Source organism: Oryzias latipes, chromosome 23, assembly GCF_053564925.1.
Source record: "Oryzias latipes strain Hd-rR chromosome 23, Olatipes_Hd-rR_3.1".
NCBI lineage: Eukaryota > Metazoa > Chordata > Actinopteri > Beloniformes > Adrianichthyidae > Oryzias > Oryzias latipes.
Window position 1 is genome coordinate 22,900,498 of NC_136259.1, and position 18,829 is coordinate 22,919,326.

At 40.5% G+C, this 18,829-nt stretch overlaps 1 protein-coding gene across 3 annotated transcripts in view; it reads left to right on the top strand.

The window, feature by feature from the left end:
• The window catches only part of LOC101163941 (uncharacterized), an 89,786-nt gene that overhangs the window by 65,134 nt on the left and 5,823 nt on the right, over positions 1–18,829 (top strand). For all 3 annotated transcript variants that reach the window (XM_023952500.2, XM_078941804.1, XM_023952499.2), the window contains 3 exons: positions 14,296–14,366; positions 14,589–14,699; positions 14,766–14,863. In XM_023952500.2, coding sequence (XP_023808268.1) covers positions 14,296–14,366; positions 14,589–14,699; positions 14,766–14,863 — 280 coding nt within the window. The remainder of the gene's footprint in view (positions 1–14,295; positions 14,367–14,588; positions 14,700–14,765; positions 14,864–18,829) is intronic.

Consider the following 18,829-nt stretch of genomic DNA (forward strand, 5'->3'; position numbering starts at 1 on the left):
ATGAATGAGAGGTGAACTTCTAATGAACTCCTGCTGCTCTGCAGAAATTATGTCTTAGAAAACAACAGGTTTTTTTATTTGGGCTAAAAACGACATAATCATAATAAAAAGACCACTGGGAACATTTTGATAATGGATCAAAAGATGATCGGAGTGGGACTTTTAAGGACCTTACTTTGACTCTTTATGGAACTGGACTTCCACAAAGTTCCTCTTCTTTCTCGTCAGTCTAAAGCAGGGGTCGGGAACCTATGGCTCGCGAGCCATATATGGCTCTTTTGATGGTCACATGTGGCTCGCAGACAAATCCTTAATTTTACTTTTTTTTTTTTCATTAGACCAGTCCTTCCCGGGTGCGATGCGATGCCAGAGGCGCGGAGTAGTATCGGTGCTTGGAGAGAAAACTATCAGTTTACTATTATCTATTATTTCACAGAGTTTGTACCAGCCGGAGACCTGTGAATTGCCGTGCCTAAAACGGCGCGCTCCCGTCTTTGAGGAAGAGCGCGCCGTTTCGGGGACGGGATGTGTGAGGAAGAAAGCAGAGGGTGGGGGTGGGGGGACAGGCAACAGGTGAATCGCGCAGGGATAGTAAAAAACCCGCTGTCCGTCACTCACTGCAGCGTGTGAGTGTGTGTTTGGTTCCATGTCTGTCTCACATCTACAGAACATTCAGACCTAAGATCACGTTTAAAGTCTCAACGCCTGCCTGAAGCAGAAACTCACCACGTATCAACCGGACTAGACCATCAGCAAAACTACCACGAGAAATACTCATCATTTATTAACAACAGCATAATGATGTTATTAAAAAGAATCCACAGACTTATTGTACTTTAAAAATGTTGAAATTACATCAAATGCACACATTCACTTGTATATTTAGTTTTAAACATATTGTCGCGGTCTGACTTGGACTGGGTGACTGGATCGCGTTATAAGTTCTGGAGTTCATTGAACGCATCAAGCAGAGATCTGATTGGCCCTCAGTTCTGTCGCTCAGCCTGTTGTTAGGGAGTTTGGACCAATGGGGTTCAGCTATGGGCCGAATAAGGAAATAGGAGGGCTGATGCGGCAGTGAGAGAATATAAAGTTGGGAGAAGCGCTCTCTCTCGTCTCGACGGGAGAGATTCAGGAGTTGCTGAATTAATTGTACGGCGTTTGTTGCGGTCTGCAGTCACCAGAATAAAGAACCTGAAAAGAGGTTAAGTCTCCGTGGCTCAGTGTGGGAAAGGGACACTACATTATTGTATGGCTCTTTTGAAATTACATTTAAAAATATGTGGCGTTTATGGCTCTCTTGGCCAAAAAGGTTCCCGACCCCTGGTCTAAAGGGTTTAGATGTAATTCCAATGTTTTTCTTTTGTTAATCTAGAATTTTTCACATTAAAACTCCCAAATTTCTAGTCAAAAAATATATTTTTAAAATAATTATTTTTATTTAGTACTCTTAAACTCTGACCGTAACCGTGACAGTCTTATTTAGCAAAATCCCAATTAAGGTGAGTAAATATTAAAACTAAAATGAAAAATAAATCACATGAATAGAAAAATAAATTACTGTATTTTTTGGAGTATAAGTCGCACTTTTTTGCATAGTTTGGCTGGGGTCGCGACTTATACTCAGGTGCAACATATATTTGATTTTTTTTTTTTTTTTTTTTTTAAAAAGGCTCGTGTCTGTTATTTTCCTAATACCAATCACCAGAGGGCACTGTAGGTGTGAGTATCAGTATTTGCTGACAGCAGCAAAGTAGAAGAAGCAGCGCTGGCCTCTGTGAAGTTGTTCCAAAGCTATACAGACGATGGAGAATGCAACGCATTTAGTATTTTGATGTGATAGAATGAGTTTAGTTGACTTAGCATGTTCTTTATCTAAATAACTGTTAATATGGTGCACTAATAGCAGTGAAGTGTGAATAAATTCTCTCCATTCTTTTTATCTATTTCTTTATTATGGTTTGCTTTTCAAGATGAAATGTCCATTCATGCTCAGAGATTTTGTTTAGTTAATTTCTCCCAAAAGTGCGACTAATAGATAAACTTCTTTTCTTTATTTTGCATTTTTGACATCTTTTTGGCGACTTATTGTCTGAAAAAAACACGTAAGCGAATTTCAATAAACTCTAAAGTAAAGTAAGCATTTGAAAAGCAATAGAAGCAATGGCGTGTGTCATTGATGAAAGTGTTTTGAAGCTTCTGCATCTCATGGTCTGTTTTATCAAATCAAAATTGATCATCTTAAATCTGAACTTTTTCAGAACTTTGCTATTCGTGTTTCAGCAGATTTTCATTTGTTACTCACTAAAACCTTAAAGAAACCTGTAAGTTCTTGTATATCAGTGAGTAATGAATATATGCGCCAAACGACCATCGCTGAAATCTAGACAGAAAAAAAAGAATGAAGAGGAAGGTGAGGAAGATGAAAGGAGGCTGTGTTTGTGAATACACGTGTGCACACAGTAGGATGTCCTCGGCGTGCGTTCAGGTTCGGGGCCTTTTTGTACGCCGTGTTTGCTCAGCCTTTGGTCTGGAAATATGAATTTACTCTCAGACCGGAGTGACTGGGCAAACAAACGGCTCATATACTGATGAAGGGCGGCGTGGAACATGCCGGCTGCATTCAGCAGAGAGAAAGGGACGGGGCAGAAGCAGAGAGAGCAAAGTAAATCTGTCAAAGAGTCTATTATGCGGTGTCCAAACAGAGAGCGCCTTCCACAATGGCCTTATTAATGGCACAATGTCAAGGAGCGGCGGGGCAATAATAGCCGATGATTTGGCTTTATGGGGTTATCTGTCCAGATCTGCTGCTGCTCTAAAGCAGATGATTTGAACTCCGGAGGTTTGAGCTCCGCCTGGTTGTAGGTGTGTATGAGCCGGGAACCTTAAGTTGTGGTTTGTGGCGAGGTAGATGGCGTGCAGCCAGGGTCTGGAGTGTGGCCGCTACGTGTGGTTTTGTTTGTTTTGCCTAGCACAGCTTCAACCCCCACCCCACCCAGCAGCACAGCCTTTTTTAGAGATGGCGAGGAGGAGGAGCCGCATGTTCCTGCAGTGATAACAGTGCGTGAAGGAGAACGCTGCCAAATACTGTCATCAGCTCTCCCATTGTGGTGCCCACTCAGGAGAGAGCGGGTCCTGCTGCCAAACTAATGGAGGAAAAGACTTCCTCCATTACCTATGAAGTACACTGTACCTCAGGGTTTCCGTCCAGCAACAGTATTTTATGTGGTTTATCCACTACTATTACGTAAATCTTACGCAGTTGATTGCGATTGTGCCGAAGTTTGTGGCTCTCCATGACCCACGGATGTCCACGAATTTCTAACTGACTTTTCACGAATGTACAACTGTTATATCACGTACACGGCGCACATATCATGTTCAAATTACATATTTGACGCAAGAATCACTAATGAAATTGCATATAAACAGCGCAATAATCACGCACGGTTCGTATTCTACGTTGATTTACATGTTATTAAGGCTGTTCATTCACGATAGATCTGTGAAGATTTAACATAAAGACCACAACTTTTCTCACTTTTTCCACGTATATTCACGTATGACCGATTTTCATCCATGCAGCATGCGCAAAATGTATGTAATGGCCGTGTGACACGGCCTTCAGTGACTGTTTTACCAACTCTACCAACAAACAGACTAGTCCTGTCACCCTTCAGCCTCTTTTCCAGAATCATTACAACTCCGAACCAACCTTTATTTAAAAACCAAATTAAAAACCCACTCTAATAAAATTCATGTTTTGGGTGTTTTTAACATGTTTTTGTGGGATTTTGTGGATGATAGAAGACAAATAGATGATTAAGCTCAATATTTCATTCATCAGTGTTTCTTTTATTAAATTGTTGTTGATCAGGAGCAAATGAAAAAAAGATTGTATTTGAGGAAGTACACTGGATGGGCTACAAGCTCTCTGCTCTGCGCCATTCTGGTGCATCCACTTGTAGACAAATAGATCCATGAACACCTTCGTTTTCCCCGTCTGAGCTGGAATCTGGATCTGAACTGTACGGCTGGAGAGCTTCGATATTGCTCACCATTTTTGGTGCACCACTCCTGTTAACTTGGGGTTGTGAGGAGCTGTAAGCTAGCGGGAGAGAGATTAAACTGAGAGCTCTCAGCAACAGGAAGAAGAGTGCTGGGTTGCTCTGCGCCAGCAGTCCCACCCACAAGTCTGAGGTGAATTTCTAATGAACTGCTGCCTCTCTGCAGAAACTATGTCCTAGAAAACGACACAGGTTTTTGGAATTTGGCTTAAAACGACATATTCATAAATAAATATCAACTGGTAACACAGATCTAAAGATGATTGAACTTTAAAAACAACTTAGCTGAAACAAAACTTTGTTGATCCTATAAAAATAAGAATTTAATCCCACAAAGGCTATTCTTTTAGAAATGTTTTAAAATAAGAAACTTTGGGATGTCCAGGGAGGAGTTGACTTAACCCATTACTATATTATACACAGCAGAAAGGTATTCAGCTTCCCTTCCTAAATTTTAAAACCCACGAAAGTGACATTAAAGAAATCTTTAAAAACTAGTGCTAAACAGTTAACTACTTAGAAAAAAAAATCAACTAACCAAAATTCTATATGTTCTATCATGTGAATATATAAGTAAAAGTCATCAGTAAGGAGTTATTGGTCCAAGTGAGTCTGAGTCATTGTTTCTATGGCAACCACTCTCACCAATCAAGCTTGTTGAAAGTCCACACCCAGCCAGCGGGTACTTCTTGTAAGAACGCCAAATATAGTGTTGATTTTGATTTTGATCTACACTAAGTCCATTATTATTTTTAGTACATTTTGATGTGCACATTTGAAAGAAAACAAGAACAGAGCTTTTTATTTATTTATTTTTTTCCAGACCTTAGGATATGTATATAAATATTTGCGTTTCCAGCATTTTATCTTCTTGGTCGTATAGACAGGCTGGGAAAGTTTACAAATTGTTACTATTTAGATAGTTAATGATATAAAAAGACTGAAAACGCTAAAATCATCTTAATCTATGTAGTTAATTTCTTCCCTTTAATGTTAATTATTCAAAAATTTATTTAAAACATTTTTTTATACATTGAACATTTTTATACCTGCTAAATAAAAACAGAAACCCCAATGATTTTTCCTCCAACACTGTGACTCACCTCAACTAAATCCTTCTTACATTATGGTTCTTGCTTGTTTATTTTTTTCTGGTGTAACACCTGCAGCAATTCCAATCACATTCATCCTGATCTTCACGCCCGTGACTGTAATCTGTAAACGTGCTTTCTACTGCACCTCCTGCTGGCACAAAAGAGTCGAGTGTTTTTCCTGCAACACTTTAACAAGTCGTGATACAGATCTTTACCGTTAATGTGGAGCCCATTCAGAGCAGCCCACAATGCCTTCATCTAAACTATTGAGAAACGATATGCTCGGCCAGGTTTAAAGGTCTGCACGGCACTCAGTTCTCACCTTCTTATCTTATTGGACCACACTTCATATTTATGGGTTTGGCAGATTTGAACTGAGGCAGTAGATTTATTGCATCAGCACATTTTAACTTGAAAAATACCAAGTAGTCCTAAACTCAGGACACAAAAACGGCTTTACATGCTGTTTGTGTTTTGGGAAAATTTGCTCTTAATTTGCGCTCCTAATCCCATGTTCTAGTCCCTGATATGTGGGCCATGTAGTGACAGTCTCCAGCTCTTAAAAATGGGGTCACCTCCTCCCTGCTGCTGAATGTCATCTTTGTTAACGGGGACACTAAATACAGCGTGTTGATGAGCAGAAACAAAGGTCTGGGATTAAGCGGGAAAGAAGCAATAAACAAGTGAACATGTAAAAAAAAAAACAATGCTCCTCTCTGTAAATGTCAGTGTGTCACATTGTTATACAGAAGTGTGTTTTTTGTGTAGGAACACACTCATTAACTCTCTTAATGCATTACTTCAATACTCCTTTGGCAAAGGTATTTGCTCATCAGCCTTTTTGTATATATAAACTTCAGCTGCATCCCTTTTATATTAAAAAACAAAAACCTAATGTTTGCATTTTGAAAAGCTTGAACTCTTTTGGACAAAATTTTAGTTTTTTTTTTTTTTTTCGGGAATGTGAGTTTGTTCTGGCTTGTAGTTTTTGCTGCAATCCATCCCAAAGATGTTCCACCGGGTTCCACCGAACCAGCAAAGTTCCTCCACACCTAACTGGCTATCCATGAATTTATGGACCTTTATTGTGACCAGTGTGCAGTCATACTAGTGACAAGAAATTCCTGATGTGAGTAAATTAAACCTTCAAAAAACATTTTAAGAGGTTTAAAAAACAGCGTTTGTGAATGTCTGTTTCATTTTCTACTAGAGTTTAGTGAGATTAAACTTTAGTCATCTGTGAGGAGTTTGGTCTCAATACTTGTTCTCGTTTCTCATCAACGTCAAGATCAAGGTGGCGCTATAGATATATGGACCTATGGGGATTGACCAGTACGAGTTCTGCAGGTTTTTAGGTTGTCCAGAGCTGTGTAGAGGAGGGGCTGCATCTTAAGCAGAGCACAGGGGTGTCTATCAGTTCCCTTGAAGGAATATTGTTCGAAATGGAATGGATAATTGTTGAGAGTGTGGTAAGTGTATCGTGAAGTATTTGTAAGACTACTGAAAGTTACTCGTATTATGGTATACGGGTGAAGCTGTCATACAAAGGCCTTACGGCACACTCCAGTTGTAAAGTTTTACTCAAAAATTGCTCTTACGGCTAGCTAGTCTGGACCAGGGCTGTCTGTGAGCAAAATATGGAGGGGGACCTGACTGCAGACGAGATAGCACCTGACATCAATGGCTGGAAGCTGAAATAATACAATTAACGTTCACCCCAAGCCTAGCCCTAATCCAAAAGTGTTCAGAATTGTAAATAAAATAGAATAAATCTTTTATTTAAGCTTAGAACTGGAAAACTTTTAACTTTTAGGGTCGCCGGTTAAAATAGATTTTTTTTCGAGCGATATGGGGGACTTCCAGCTCTGTTCAAGTGCTTCCGGTTCTGGTCGAAATGTTTGCAGCCAGGTCCTCTTGGAAAAATGGGAAAATCCGTACGGGGTGTGCCAGGAGCTCACATTTATCACATGAAAAGCACTTATGGTTCCCATGTGCAGTCTACAGGATTTGGGGAGAGGAGAATAAATGAAAAATCTGAATGACACACCTGCATCTCACCTACTTCACCTCTACTTACCTTTGTGTTATATAAGTGTCACCGGTCACTCACAGCATGCCCATAAAAAAAATGTGCATAAGCATTTTTGGTCTGCAGGCCCATTGAATGTTCCACATAGGGATGGGGACTGATACTTTGTCCCAAGTTAGTACTGGCATTGACATTTATGGTATTACCAGTACTGTATAAAAAAGCTGATTTCAATGCTTCATTTTGATGCTTTGTTTCGTCCACTTGTCACATGTATTCTAGTTGTTTTTTCTGTACAATTCTCGCGAATCATTTTACCTTCAAGCGACTGTGAGCGTGCTCATACAAGAATGGTTGAAGCGGTGATGGTTCAGTCAAAATGCAAAAAGTGAAGCGAGGAAAAGCTTGGCTGTAATTCACAGCAAAAGATTCTAATTCAGCAACCTGATGGATACAAGTGACATGTGCTATGGTCTGAAAAAGACTGCCGTTGTGGCAGTGAGCTGTGAAATCCGTGTGTACTCGTGTGTGTATAAAAACGGAGCGCAGCGCTGCAGTGCAGACTGTCTGAACAAATGAAATAAAGCATCTTAGGCAAATCTGAACACTCTCCTTGACTTTGAGAAACTGCTATAGTGCACTTAAAAGTTTTGGGAAAAGATTAGCATCTTTTTTATTTATGTTGCACCGGTTGGAGCAGAGTTTACTCACTGGAACCGTGTGTACCAGTACCAGTTGGCAGTGGTACCTGATTAAATCCAAGCAGTAACCATCCTTAGGCCTGCAACCTTGATATTTTGTGTGGGATTTACCCATTTGTCCCCCCACAGACAGCCCGTATCCACCCGTATGGGCACTTGTGACTACCTCATTACAATGAAATCGATACCGCGGTGACCTTTTGTATGACACAAACTTTGTCCGTTAGAAATCTATAGCGGTCACATTCATCCAAAAATGAAGCATCACGATGTGCAACCAGCCTTTCTCACTTGCTTCATTTGCTAACCGCCGCGCTCTGATGTTCAATGGACATGGGGGCAGTGTTGAAACATGTGGAGGTCATTCCTATTATGACAAACGCATTAACAAGATTAATGGTCTCTTACCTGAGAAACTCCAAATGGGAAAAATGGACCAAAAGTGTTGCCAAGTGGCCAAGTATTCCATCTGCCTTTTCTTTGGCTGTACTTCTTGCTGTTAGAGCATAATATCATTGTTTTGACACTTGTTACATTCATGTTTTAATGTCAAGAACAACTTTTCCTAGACTGTTTATGTCAAGGAAAGTCTTCTAGGGCCTTTTATAGAGCCGTTGTCTAGATAAGGTTTGAAATTATAAGTTATATGGAAATCTGACAAATCCACACATCTCATGGGTGCTGAAACAGCAGCCTGTGGCAGCTGATGGCTTCCTCTGATCTGAGGCCTTGCAGGAGGGGAGCATAAATCATGCACAGATGAGTGGCAGCATTGGTCAGACGAGCAGTCAGCAGTGTTTTTCATCCATCAGCTGTGGACGCTGAAAACGACGTCCAGGCGTGTGTTAAATGAGTTGTGACCCTGGGCGGTTTTTTGCAGCCTGCAGACCGATGTGGGAGCAGTGACTTTTGCAAGAGAAAAGGAACAAAACAGAAAAACAAACGCCGGTGAAAGAGTGAACCTCCCTGCTCATCATCATCATCATGGCCCCATTCTTCCTCTCTCAATTGCAACTGAATCGCCTTGGTCTCATTACAGATTACAGCCTGAGCGAAGTGACTCTCCCCTTTTTCTCGCCTTTCTCTACACAGTCCCTCTCTTGATTAACATTTTCTGCTAGGCTTCACACCAAAGGCTCAACCTGCGTGCTCTAAAGGCAGGGTGAAGGAAAAAAAAAAGCCATCAAGCGCTGAAGTGGAATCAGATAAGGCTATCAGGCAGGAGGCTTTACTGCCTCGTCTTTGTCCCGCTTCTCGCTTCCTCCCTCAATCTCTCACTCCGCTGCACCTTTTGTCCGGACCGTTCCCTGACGGAGCACTCTCCTCCGCCGGAGACCCCCCGACCTCCTCCAGAACCGCTGCATTGTTTGCCCGAAGGGGCGGGGGCTTCTGCTGCACCATGGCTGATACTGAGGTCCAATTCTCCTCTCCTATCCATGTTTGTTCTGTTTAAAAATGTGCAGTTTTTTAAAATGACCCCTCTGAGTATCAGAACTGATCCTCCTCACGAGGAGAGAAACACAACAAAAACAATCGTCTTTTTATGGTAGTAAATCCTCATCTTTATTCTAATAATCCAAACACTACTCACAGTTTGGCTGTAATTTACCGTACTTTCCGGCGTCTTCATTTTATCAAAAAACAGCAGTATAATGCAGAGCACCTTACAGTTGTGCTTATTGATGTTGAAGGTACATGGCGCTCTGATAAAATGCATTTTTTTTAAGTTCCAAGTGAGTTTTGGGATTATTGTGATTATGCGAATGCGGCTAATGTGTTGCGTGTCACAGACAAGTTCTAGAGTTACCATGAATGTTGTTCATAGAGTCTGACTAATGAATGGTCTGATGTCTGATGCTCCCAAAGGTTTGGTGCGCCTTATATATGACATAAGTTTGAAAACAGACCATTTGTTGACATTTATTTATTAATAAAAAATAGAATAACCTGAAAATGTGATATTATCAACAAAAAAAAGGTGAAATGTGGCAACAGAAACACTCAAATTGGCTTTCTAAAAACAAGCGAGTCATTTTCAAAGCAGAAAAAAAAAGTTTCTTTGAACCAAAATGTGACAGAATTTGAATACGGTTCATTCATGCTTTTGTTCTTTTATCTAAGATTAATTAATCTGCACATCACTAACATAATTATGGATTTTTAACCTAATACTGCTGCTTCACCTTTAGATGACTGCATGTTATCAGCCTATAGTTTCCCTATTACCTAACATTTACACAATACTCAAGACTTTTAGTGCATTTTTGAAAGGAATTACTAGGATATAAAAAAAAAGCCTCATTTTGACAATAAGTAATATGGTTTTGGATTCGATAAATATTACGGGTTCTCATGAATAAATGAGTGAAGCCACTACAGGTCTCCAGAAAACTCAGAAATGCTCAGCCAGCCCCCCCATTTAAGAACCAGGAGGATCCATGTCCTCTGAGCTGATCCGAGCCGGACCTCAAATTCCCACTTGGTTCCACACAGAGCTGTAGTCCCGGCTGCAGGTGGGCCCCGTCCTGCAGCTTTGCCCATATTTGCAAACAGATGCTACAAAAGCAGTCGCTGTTTTTTTTTTTTGATCAATCATGCTTTAACAAGTCAAGTTGACGAGTTGAAAATGTACGATTTAACATAAGAAAAGAGGAGGCCCAGTTTTGATTAGGCCTAAGCTGATAAATGGCAGATTCAAACACCCCCTCCCTCTTGTCATTTGCAGAGAACCCCCCCCCCAGAGGTCCAGAGGTTTGAGTCCAGACTGATATCAACGCTATTGCTCCTCTTTCTTTCTCAAACTAGTGAATAGATGCATTATTCAGCTGACTCATTCTCATCTTCTAAATTGAAGTGGCAGCAGCTTAAAAGCCCAGTTTTATATACCCCCTCTATTCTCCTAAGTCGCCCTCCCTCCTAAATTTGCCTGCTGAAATATTCATGGTTCATTTCAGTTTGTGCTCAGAACCTAAATCTCGTGCTTGACTGCATATATTTCAGGCTCTAAAAGAAATAACTGACAATAAAGGTGGAGTTATATTTCCTTCCAAACTTTCTGTCAAAAGATTTGGTAGATTACTGAGTGAGAAATCAGTTCATGTCTGTGGTTTTTCATAAATTTAAATAGAAACAAAAATATAAAAAAGTTTAATCATCATTGTTGCAGATCTGTTTGCAATTAAAATGAAAAAGCAAAGTAAAAAAAAACACTGAAGTCTATCTTAGCTTAGTTTCTGATTATTTACAAAATACTTTATTTTGAGAACAACTACAAAATAATTCATTCAAAGTTGAACTTTGCTACAGGACAAAGACATTTTAAAAATCAAGAAGAAAATTAGTTTGAAAAATTAAAAACCTAAATAAATAAAAAAATGTAAAATGAAATATTGGTGGAGCTACATCCTTAGTCTAGCGTTGGCTGTTCTTTTCTTGGTAAAGCTTATCCATGTAATATGTGTTTGAAATATATCATGGAAAGCCAACCCTAAACAATAAAAAAAAAAATCTCAATTACAAAGGTATTTCTTAACAGCGTTTCAGTAAATAAATTCTTCTGCGTAGTTCACATTTTCTTTTGATTTGGAGTTAAAACATGTTTCATAAAGATCACTTTAGCTGATTTATTTACTTTTTTGAGGCAAATATCTTCCACAGAGTAAAATTTGGCCCTCGTTTTTGTTTAATGTAATGGATATATATGTTTTATGTTTTGATTTTTATTTATTAGCTGCTGTTAATTACTTCTTCCCAAAATAAACAAACACAAACCACATGTAATTAACTTTAAAAGCTTTGAAGAAAAGTGTTGTTGGGTTCTCTGGGTTCAAAATGACTAAAAAAAACAACCAGCAAAGCACAAAGCTAACATTAGCATCAATAAACCTACAGTTTGGTTATTCTTGAGCTACGTCCACCCTTAACGCAATTTGCGTGGCGGGAGCAACCAGTTTCAGTGTTAGGTCCATGTACAGACGTGATCAGAGGTTCTGCTGCGTATTTTGAGTTTCAGTCACAGCACCATAGTCTAGTGACTGACAGCCCAATGTTTCATGAGTTCAAATATCTGAATTTTGGCAAAGAATTTGCATCCAAATCCAACATCCAACCAACATCCATGATGATCTATATGTCATAAACACCTATTATCTTCCAGTGATGAAAGTCTTCCGGGAATTCCCGGAAATCCGGGTTTTTGAGCAAACCGAACGTACTTTCCGGGAAATAAAGACCTGATCTCTACGGACAAATCGCTTTCCGGATTAGAAAATGGTCTGAAATCAGCTAATTTTAGCTTTATTTTCTATATTTCTCCGCAGATCGCTTCCTCTATGGTCGTGGCCATCTCTCGTCTTCCCGGCCTAATTGACCAATGACGGGACGTTTTAGTTGCTTTCGGATGCGTCGACGGGTCTGATTGGCTCTGTCTGCACCACGTGGTCAGCGTGACTTGCTTCCCTAGAGACCAAAACTGGCGGACCCACGCTAAACTTTCACAAACACATCTGAAGAGTTTGCGATCAAATTTGTGTTAAAATAATGGCAGGCATCGTCATTATTGAGCGTGGTCACGACCTCAGTTGTGAGAAGACGATAAAAAACAAATTGAAGTGGTCTTGGCTGGAAAAAAAAAAAAGATTTTTAAGGTAGTGTAGGTCAAATACTTTTTTGTGTAAAATAATCTCAAAACCACATTTTGAAATAATTTCAATTTTAGTTTTGAGTTTCAGTTTTTATTTTGAATACATTTCTCTAATTTATTTGTATTTCCTAATTACCATGATTTAGTTCAGTATAGTTAACATTAATTATAAGTATTTGATGGTTTGGACCCGCACTCCCTTAAAAAATAATGTTTACAATGTTTTGTTTAGTTTGTATGTTTGTTTTGATATTTCCCAGATTACTTAGTATTGGTGTTAAAGAATTGATGTATTATGTTATAGAATTATAGTTTAAAGCAGATCCCATATTTTGATGTAATTATAGTTTGAGAAAACAGTGCAAGTGGATGTTGTACATCAGTCATTTCTAAAGCAGAAATAATGTATAAATAACTGAGGTATTTTCATAGAATATCATAGTTACTGGTGTTCTTTTTGCCATTTGGGGCTTTGATGTTACTATATTTTAGCAATTGTATGTTTTGCAGCTTTAAGGAAAAGCGTAGATTGTAGGATTGTGTTACTTTGAGCAATTTTCCAAATTCTTTTTTAGGACCAGCAAGTCCTTAATGGAGAGTCAAACTAGGGGTTTGAATGACAAATCATGATGCTCCAATTAGTCTTAGTTTCTTGATAAAGAAGTGAATAACTAGCTGCCAGAATGCACCAGAATGCATCTAAGACCACGTATTTTTCCAAAATTTCGCTCTGTGCCCGCCATATCGCTCAAAGAAAAGTTCAGGGATTTTTTCCTTGCCTGACTTTCATCACTGATCTTCATACCTGACATCTCAGCACTACATTTGCTAGCATCCTCTGAGTTAAAGCACACACGGCAGGACTCCTTGCCAGTAACCGCCTTGTAGAAAGCCTCTGCTGTACAAAAGTAACAATAATAATCGACATATAAAGTTTTATCAAGTCTACTGTCCTGATGGCGGTTGTAAAGCGCAGAACATTCATCTTTCTCTTTTTGTTTTGACCCGCCCTCGTAGTTCCTGGCCAATGACTGAGAAGATCTTTAGTCACGTGGTTTTGTTTACAAACGTTGGTCCGGCACAGGATGGTCCGCTTTATGGCAGTCTGAATACAGACCAAACTAAGGTTCGCGACTCGGTCCGGATCAAAGTATTTTTCCAGTCTGAAAACACCCTTAAATTCCTTTTTTTTAACAGAAAATTTTTAAGAAAATGTTTTAAATTGCAAGTTTTGTTTTTTAGAAAATGTAAAGTTTGCATATCTTATCCTACAAACACTTTTTTTAACTAACATCAGCTAGCAAATATCCTTTTTTTTGTTTGTTTGTTTTTTCCATGTGGTTTTTGTTGGTTAAACTTCTATTTATGGACAGATTCCTCCTTCCCGCTGCCATCTGCTGAAAGCAGCTCTATTTATCCGACTTTCTGTCATTAAAATTAGACCCAGCAGCCAAGTGGCGCTCTGAAGCCCCCCCCCTGGGTCCTGGCCAACTGGACACTCTGTGAACTTCTCGGCCCCTATTGTCCTCCTCTCCCTGACCCCGATGCGACCTGATGAGAGAAATATTGCACTAATCTATTCCGCAGACACGCATGTGCACGAACCAAGAGACCAGACGTCGGGGATGCTGGAAATTTCAAATAACATTTAGCATGAAGCTGTTACGTTTTACCGTACTGAAGCAAAAATCCTCTCTGCGAACGCTGACCGTCCAAGGCTCTGAACTTTGCTTTTGTTTTCTTCTCTTCTGTCTTTTTCTAGTCGACTTTTTGGCAAAGTACTGCATTTTCAGCCAGGAGAAGCTGGCTGAGTACAAAAGAGCTTTTGAAGCAGTAAGTGAAAGGGGATTTAAGCCCTTTTTGTTCCGTTTCTCTTTAAGGAGATTCTGTTTCACTCAGTTGTATGTTGTTGAGGTATAAGGTTATTCTCCTTTAAGCTTAACGCGTGTTTGGAAAATAACAAAAAAAAACACAAAAAACGAAAACTTCATGTCTTTGAAAACTTATTTTTTTTGTTACTCTGCTTTACAAATTACATCTTTTGTTTCTGTGCAGGAGGACAGCAGTGGCGACGGTTACATTTCCTGTCTTCAGGTTCTTCTGGCTCTCAAGACTATTATTCCTGAAGAGCATCTGTCTGAAGAAGAAGAGATCTACGTGTACAGGGTAGGACGTACACACATCCATACATAATGGCACAGAAAAGCTGAAACGTGGGCATCTCTCTGTCAGATCTTGGAGATGGTGGACTTCAAAGTGACAGATGGACTGGTGGATCTGCGGCTGTTTGCCGTGATTGCAAGCCTGGCGCAGAAAATAGCCTCCATGGAGTAAGTGCAAGCAGTAGATAGTTGTCGGTAAAGCCAGACGAGGAGTCACTGACCTGCCATAAATAAGAACGAGTGTGTAGGCATCTTTGTTCCACTGATTTTGTCGTTCTGTGTGGGGTTCTTCTGGATCTTCTTGTTCAGCCTTCTCACAAACGTACCATCTTTTCTTTAGTTTCAGGGTTTCACTGCTCCGCCAATCTGAACTCAGACTTTACTTATGATAAACTTATAGAAAAACAGCATTGGTTTATCAACGGCTAAAAAAGTTAAATCTGAATATGTTTCTAGTCTGGCATCAAAATAATATTTATTACATGAAAAAAAATATTTATTGATTTATTTTTTGTAGTTTAAAATTTTAGTTGTAACTTGTTGGGTTTTTTCTAATCAGATAATTATTTTTAAAGAGAAAAACAAATAACTTGAAAAGTATGCGACAACAAACTCTTAAGTTAAAAAAAAACACTTGTGAGTATCATCTACATATAGGTTTACAGCAGTTACGTTCTAAAAAAAATAGGTAAAATCCACAAAATAGGATTATTGATCACTCAAGGCTGCTGAACTCTTCACTGCACATTTTAGTCACAGACAAGAAACTTTTCTCTCTTGTTTAAACTCTCAAAGTTCAACTCTTCATAGAAAAATAATTCCAGAATTATTGAATGAAAGCAGAGATCTGATGGCGATTGAAGATTTGTGTGTATTTGGAAAACTGAATGCATTCTGTTCAGTTTGCCATAGCAGGAGATTGATTGACAGAAGTCTACAGCCAATCAGAACACAATACAACAATCAGACGCAGAACACAATGCACTGTAAAATATATATATATTTATTTTTTAAAGCATGCAAAACTGCACTAAGACCGCAAATGTGAACCGAGTCATACTGACGGAACATTCTAAAAGTATCTGTTCTTTATAATTATACATTTACAATTAGTTTCATCCTTCTAGAGCTCGAGAATTATGACATTTATTTTCTTGGATCTGGAGTTTGCGCTGCATAATTTCCATTTTAAGGGTTTAATCGGCTTGTTTTTTGTCCCTACTGAGCTGTGGTAGTTCATGGAAAAACAGGTTTTTCCTGATGATTTTTTACCTTATTCCTAGGATAAAGCTGATCGTTTTGTCAATCGTAACATGTTTGATTTTCATTTTAAAGTTCACGTTGTCCTCGATGCTCCAAATCCATATTGGAAATAACCGGAGGTTGAACCCCTGCTCGTACAGATTTGCCCCCACCAACATTATTCCCCTGATGCCGCAGATTCCCACACACAGCGTTTTTCTTTTTCTTTCTATCTTTTTTTTTGTGTGTTTTTCCTGCCTCGGGGGTCTATAGCTTCCTCCAGACAGGAGCGAGCGGAGCCAAGCCCACTCTGGAGGTCCCTGGAGGTCAAGGCCTGCACCCAAAGCCCTCACCCCGGAGTGAGAGCTCCCTCTCAGCGAGGGACGGGGCCAGGGTCACGGGTCCTCTGATTTACGGCCAGCTCTTTGTGTGGAGGAGGCCTGTAGAATGACTGGCACAGAAAGACCTGGGTGTCTGCTCTGTACTGAGGCAATTATGGCAACGGTAATGAATGTCCATATTAAAGCTCTTTCCACTGAACTCCCTTTTCAATTGACAAAAAAAAGGAGAGGGGAGATCAGCGTTCCTAATGCCACCTTCTAAACAAGGAGAGAACAACAGCATCCCTCTGTCATCTCATCCCTGCTGAACTGAACTGATCCTCTTACCTGTTTCACTTAATCCTGTTGTCTCTAATCTGGTTTAGAAAAGAGCTGCAGCAGTAGTTACACAATCAGCCCTTCTGAGGTCTGCTGTGGTGTTTTCCTTGTTTACTGCACCCTCCTTTTTCCACTTTAACTGCCCCTCTGATCTGCCCCCCCCTCTCTGCTGTGCTGTTTTGGCCCTTGACTCTGCCCATCTGTTCCTGTGTTGCTCCTTGACAATTCCATCTCACACGGCGCCACATTCCCTCAGGGAACGGCGCTCGGTCTGCCAGGAGGCACACGGGACTCCCGAATAGCTTCATCGCTCCCCGCCGGCGCGAGCTACTCTTACGAGTCGGCGAGCAAGTTAGGAGATCGAGACCTGCCAGACTCCCGCTAACCCGGTGGAAAGCAGGACCACTCTGTCGGATCAAACTAGGTCAGGATGCGTTTTCCCCCCTCGCCCCTGCATCATCGCCTCCCATCGAGTGAGAAGACCGCCAAATTTCTGTCCATTACGTAAGCCAGGAGTTTGCTGTTCTTTCACCAGCGGGGAGCCTGGAGCAGGTCGGCTGAGGAGAAAGGGTTAGGCTGCTATTATCCCCCTGCCGCCCGCCATTGGTCCCCTAGACCCTTATTCGTTTCGCTTCCCCACAATCCTGACAGTGCAGCGTTTGGACTCTTTTACCGCTAACCAAGTGCAATTAATGATCATTAGCTTCCCTGTCTCCCCTCTCCCCATCAAGCCCTCTGTCTGTTCTCTGGTTGGACGACCAATCAGGACTCCCGGGAGCGTTCAGGCGTGCAGGGCTCTAACACTGGAGAGGAGGGGGCTCGTTAGAGACGGGGCTGTGGATGTGCCACACGCTGGACAGAAGTCCAAACAGTCGGTCGCGTCTCCCTCCAATTATCCTGGTGGACCTAGATTTTGCTGCTCTGCCAGGCGCTCGCATTGCACCAAAGTGTGCCTCAAACAACCCCTGACCCCCCTCCCCACACGACACATCCACTGTCCCCAAACCAGAGCAGTTTGAGCCGTTATTGTGGCGGGATGTCCCCGTGTGCCGGTGCTTTGTTTGTCAGCCAGGCTACTGTGAGCAACCACAATGGGCTCAAAACACTTTACCATCACTCCTCTGCAAACACGGGTGGGACCCGCCAAAAAAAGAAAAAAAACACACCCGCCAGGCCACAAAATATAAGCAGCACCTCCAGGAACACACATGCAGGACGGGCTCTTCAGACAGGAACTTTAAGGATTAGACATTTAGAACTCCCTGACCGGGGCTTTAACGAGGATCTGAAAACCTGGATATTCATGATCTCTTACAGAAAAAGGTTTTATTTTGGAAATCCACTGGATTCTCTCCACCACATCCGACTCATTCTTCACACATGTCAAGTCGCTCGGTGACGTGTCGTAAATCCATTCCCTACTTTCTTAGAAGAAGAAAAAAAATATATATATATATGTATATATATGTGTGTGTGCGTTTTAAAACCGCCAAACTAGCAAAGTTAAAAAAGAAACGTATTGAGAAAGTTTCTTTGGGCAGAAAAGAACCACAGAGTTCAAGTTTATGAATAAATTGTTGAGCCGCTTTTTATGTCTAGGTGACCTAGACGAGCATAAGATGAAAGTAATGTTTTTTCCCCAACTTTATAATTAATAACACAAACACCAAAAGTTTGTCTCCATACAAAAATAACACACAAATGTATAAATAACAAACAACAATAACTTAAATGTGAAGCAAAAAGGGTTCAGTGTGAACCAAGGCCAAAATAATTAACAAAACCCCACTTAACTGAAAATCTACCTGTGAATGAAAGCAAAGGGAAACCATTGACAAAACACTAACATAAACCGGAGAAAACACGTGGCAGTTCACCCCTACAGCTTCACTTAAACATATCTACACCGGGAGGCAGGTTGCAGCAAAGCTCCCTTCTGGCAGGCTGGAGGTACACTCGTGCTTTTAAAGGCTTACTCCATCAGCTTGGGTCCAGTGGGAGCCACGCCCTTTTTCCAGCACCACACCTGAAAGTAATCAGAGACAGACACACAAAGATCCACAAAAACACAGAAGTCCCAGTCTGATAGAATACACAAAACACAGAATAAAAAGGAAAAAAAATACTACACACGCCACATATGGCGCCTTAAATTAACAGCAGTCAAACAAGGCGCCGTACATTTAAAAAGGGAGGGATCAGAAGAAGAGTCTTACTTTTCAGAATAAAAGAA